Source organism: Rhinopithecus bieti, unplaced genomic scaffold (genome assembly GCF_001698545.2).
Source record: "Rhinopithecus bieti isolate Rb0 unplaced genomic scaffold, ASM169854v2 scaffold_19722, whole genome shotgun sequence".
Taxonomy (NCBI): Eukaryota; Metazoa; Chordata; class Mammalia; order Primates; family Cercopithecidae; genus Rhinopithecus; species Rhinopithecus bieti.
Genome location: NW_016809905.1, coordinates 781,280 through 786,418, shown reverse-complemented (window position 1 = coordinate 786,418; position 5,139 = coordinate 781,280). Strand labels below are relative to the sequence as shown.

Below are 5,139 nucleotides of genomic sequence, written 5' to 3'. Positions count from 1 at the left end.
ATAATCATATAAAATATAATATATTAAATTATGTATAATATATTGAATATAAGTTAATTTATACATTACATATGTAAATGATCTAAGTATATATTTTAAATATGAATTTAACCAAAAATATTGGAAATGGAAGGAAAGAGTTAAGACATAAAATCATTTACCAAGTTTTTGAGCCATCTGGGAGTTTTATATGTTGATGGAGTTTTATATGTTGATGGAGTTTTATATGTTGAAATGTTTGGCCATTTCATGTACACATGTATGTACATACGTGGGCATGTTTATGTTAGGCAATTTGAAAAGGAGTACTTGGTATCATATGAAAATATGACATTAAGAAATATACCATTTGTAGAAATAAGGAGTGTGCTATTTAATTAATCTAGAAATCAGAATGATATCCAAAAATATCAGCAACTCTCCCTTTTCCCATCACCTTAGGTTTAAACGATGATTGGCAGGCATTGTGTTGAGAAGCTGAAAATTTTATTTTCATGAGTCATAGATGTTGAGACTCCAGTGAACTTTGCATTTTTATTCTACATTGTGGTTTTCCAGGAATATGACAGCATCACAGGCATTCACTTTTTTGCATAGATTTAAAATGAACTGGAAAAAATTTCACCCATCCTTTGAAGATGTTTGATAGAAGCTGAACCCACCTCTTCCTTAGTACTGCGTGAAATTGGCTGTGATGTGCTCATGGTTGAAGGGTATGTAGTCAGCAACCCCTGGAAATAAGCATAGAATAATATGAGGTGACTGTGGTGCATGTAACCATCTCCATCCCCCAAGGGATGCAGTGAGCTAGATGCAGTGAACCCAGTAAATTTTTTAAAGGAGTAAAATCATCCTAGAGAGAAATAGGCAGTTTGATTATGGAGAGAACATGAAATTGAGATTTAGGGTGTTCTTGTTTCCAGTCTCTGGTCACCATTTCATGGAGTAAGTCTTTGGGTTTACCCTTTAAGATGCACGAGCCTCTTTTTCCTCACGTACAAGATTTTGTTAATAATATTTACTCTGAAGAGTTATTTTCAGAATTAGAAATAATGACTGCTGGGTGCCTAAGACAGTACCTGACACAGAGTAATTGTGCAATAAATGGTGGTTATTGCTAAAATGGCTTATTTAGGCCAAAATTAGGGCATTCAAGGGAGAACCTCAGGTTCATTTTTAAAGTTTTTGTAAGACATAAGAAAGAGCAGTGGGTTGAGAATTTTTGTCTTTCAGGACAGGAAAGATAGACGATGGCAATATCTGTTACCTTTCAGGTGGCCGGGCAACAGAAAGAATGACAGTTTCAGGCCCACATCTTTTGGTTTCTCAGAGGAGTTTACCATTCCTTCTCCCAGGGAAGAAAAGTAATTGGTAGACATGATAATATGCCTGATTTAAGTTCCTAGGGCGATTACTTTCTTTTTAAAAAAAAAATTTTGGGTATTTACAAATTTTTTAATTTTTGTGGGTACATAATAGGTGTGTACATTTATGGGGTATATGGGATATTTTGATCCAGACATTTCTTGAGATGAAGGTGATGGGAAAACTAATAATAATGATGATTAATATTTTTGAATACATGCCATGTAAAACACTGTACTTAATCATTCTAAGTATATTATTTCCAATCCTCACCATAACCCAATAAATGATTAGTGCAATTTCCATTTTAAAGCTGTGCAAACTGGCTCACAGATTTACTACTAATGTAATGCAGCTATTAAATAAGAGAAGGAGCTTCTAACCAAGTCCTCTGTGACTCCGAGATCTTTATTATGTGCTTTGCTGCAATTCCACAAATTCTGACTGGCAAGATTTGTTAAATACACGATAGACTCTAAGAAAAACACCTCCCCCACTGTAATATTGGATAATGAAGCATCTTTACCAACCTATGACCTTGGCTCTACTGTAACTTTGTTTGGCTTTATATGACTCTGCATAGTGACAGTTAACATCAGGTTAACTAGGTAACATCATACTTAGACAAAAACCATACACCAGTGCTCTTTAAATTGGAGAATATTTCAATATGTGTGCAAAAGCTTTAACCAATGTTAAGGTTTGGCTGAAGTCTGAGTTTTATTCTTCCCACTTTCTCCTAATTTTTTCAGGGGAAACATGCACCAACATCCACACGCAGGCATTCCTCTCTTTGGAGATTTTTGTAAAAAGGTGAAGCATGAATTTTGAGTGGAACTATTGTGCAAAGCACATTTGTACAAGAGAGTTACAAAGAGTTTGGAAACCTGGGTTTGATTATCCACTTTTGCGTTCTAGATGCATGCCTTGTACAAGACCCTTTAATGTCTCTTAAGGCTTACTTTCCTTCTCTGTAAAAGGTATTACCACTGCCTACAGAATTAATCTCTCTCTCTAATGATTATATATATGTAAAATAGATATTTGCATACATATAAGCAATCACTGTCTATAGAATGATTGTATATACACATATGATCTCATCATTATCAATTGATAAAATGAATGAATGAATAAATTAAATGAAAAATAATTAAGGAATGTAGCCTTCAAACTATGGAAGATAACATCTCTGCCTTTTCTTCCCTCACCTTCATTCAAAGGTGTTATGCCACTAAGGAACTGCCAGTATGTCTTGTGATTAACATTTTCAGTGATATTATTGATAGAAGAGACGACAAGTCCCCAAGACGTCATAGTGGTTTCAAATCTAAAAAAAAAATTGTCTATGATTAACATCTCACTTTAGGTCAGGGAATAAGGGGTAAGATGAAGGGATGGAGATATTCAGTTAATTAATTAGTTAATTAAGGTTTTAGAGACAAGGTGTCACTTTGTTACCCAGGCTAGTGGTGAGATCCTAGCTCATGGCAGCCTCGAAATCCTGGGCTCAAGCAATCCTCCCGTCAGGATAGAGACACTTTAAATGATTCAGATAAATGCTTCAGACAAATGCTTCAGACATTAAATGACATTAAATGATATTCTCTTTTGAGCATGATTTTATCTGATAAAGTGATCAGATTATATCAAATGAGAAAATGCTTTAACCAGTTTACTGTTGATGGGCATTTAGGTTGATTCCATTTCTTTGCTATTGTGAATCGTGCTGCAATGAACATGGATGGAGGCCATTTATCCTTAGCAAACTAACACAGGAACAGAAAACCAAATACTGCATGTTCTTACTTATAAGTGGGAGCAAAATGATGAGAACACATGAATACACAGAGGCGAACAACACATACTGGGGCCTATCAGAGGGTATAGGTTGGGAGGAGGGAGAGGATCAGGAGAAATAACTAACGGGTAGTAGAATTAATACCTGTGTGGTAAAATAATCTGTACAACAAACCCCCATGACACAGTTTACCTATGTAGCGAACCTGCAAATGTACCCAAAACTTAAAATAAAAGTTAAGTAAAAACAAAATAAAATGGGCCAGGTGCGGTGGCTCATGCCTGTAATCCCAGCACTTTGAGAGACTGAGGAGGGCAGATTGCTTGAGCCCAGAAGTTCGAGACTAGCCTTGGCAATATGGTGAAACCCCATCTCTAACAAAAATACAAAAATTAGCCAGTGTCATAACCTGACCTCAAAATAAATAAATAAATTTTAAAAAAGCAAACATGCAAATGACTAATGAATGTGAAATTACTTCACTTAGAATAAAATGAAATGAAAATGAATGGATTTTGAAAACACCTATTAATGATCAAATTTAAAAAATGTAAATTCCCCCAAATGAGTAAATAATTATATTAGTCATGGAATGAATATCCAAGATTAAATATTTGGAAGCCATGAAAATATTTGTCAATAATTTTCAGTAACACAGGAAACTACTTATGCAATAATGTTAAGTGAAAATATGAGATACAAATTTTACATGAAATATCTCTCTGTCCCATGTATATGATGGATCACATCTATTTGTAATATGCATGAAAAAAACACCTATAAAAGTTATAAAAAATATTAACAGCTGTGATATTGTGTGTGGACTGTAGATGATTTTCTTTTTTATGCTTTTCTCTCAAAATTTCTGCTATATGTATTTATTACATTTATAATCAGAAAAAGAAAAATTAGGCAAAATTAAAGCTAAGCTCAGAGAAGTAAAGTACAGTATATTCAGAGGGTTTTAAAATTAAATATTTTTGGGCCAGACACAGTGGCCCATGCCAGTAATCCCAGCACTTTGGGAGGCTGAGGTGGGTGGATCACCTGAGGTCAGGAGTTCAAGACCAGCCTGGCCAACATGCTGAAACCCCAGCTCTACTAAAAATACAAAAATTAGCAGAGCGTGGTGGCTACTCAGCTACTCAGGAGGCTGAGGCAGGAGAATCACTTGAACCCAGGAGGCGAAGGTTGCAGTGAGCCGAGATTGCGCCGTTGCACTCCAGCCTGGGTGACAAGAGCAAAACTCCATCTCAAAAAAAAAAAAAAATAGTTTTGTAGTGCAATTTTTATCTTGACCTGTCTACTGGAAGTTAGGGAAGTTGTGGAATCATGCAGTAAGCAGCAGACACAATGTGCTCAACAGAGCCAGGTGGAATAGACCCCCACGTGGTATCACTCAGTTGTTAATTCCTTAGCCTTTGTCAGTATTCCTTCTTGATATCTTCCGGAAGAATTTGGATCATCTTTTCTTTGAAAATATCTGCTTTTTTCCTTTCCATGACTTGGCATTTTTCCTCCTCTCCTATAGCTTAGACTTTTCCATGTTTCTTTACTGCTTCCTCTTTTTGAAAACTATAAATATTTCCTAAAAGTTAATTTTCTCCTCTGTGATTTATTTCTGTATTTTCCCCTACCCTGACAGGGGCGTGGAAAGAACATGAGCATCAGATTCAGTCCAACCTGGGTTCTGCTGTCAACTCTATTAGTTACGTGTTATGTGATCTTAGGAATATTGCTAACTTCTTTGGGCCTAAGGGTTCTATCTGTAAAATGAGAATAACTAAATATGTCTTACGGTTTTGCTGGGTGCATGTATCTGCTACCCACTACATGGATTCTTGACTTTGGTCATCACCTCTAAGAGATGCCTGTCCAATTATTTTTCCCTGTCCTGACGTTTTTTCCTAGTACTTCCTCTATACCTCCAAAAGCCTTTCTTTCTCCTTCTTTCCTTCCTTCCTTCCTTCCTT

General features: G+C 35.7%; 1 protein-coding gene across 1 annotated transcript in view; it reads right to left on the bottom strand.

Moving 5' to 3' along the window:
• Positions 1-469: 469 nt before the first annotated feature.
• Positions 470-5,139, bottom strand: part of CBLIF (cobalamin binding intrinsic factor) — a 17,114-nt gene continuing 12,444 nt past the window's right edge. Inside the window, exons 8-9 of the mRNA XM_017890770.1 lie at positions 2,577-2,695; positions 470-731 (exon numbers count right to left, since the gene is read on the bottom strand). Coding sequence (XP_017746259.1) covers positions 670-731; positions 2,577-2,695 — 181 coding nt within the window. The 3' untranslated portion in view covers positions 470-669. The remainder of the gene's footprint in view (positions 732-2,576; positions 2,696-5,139) is intronic.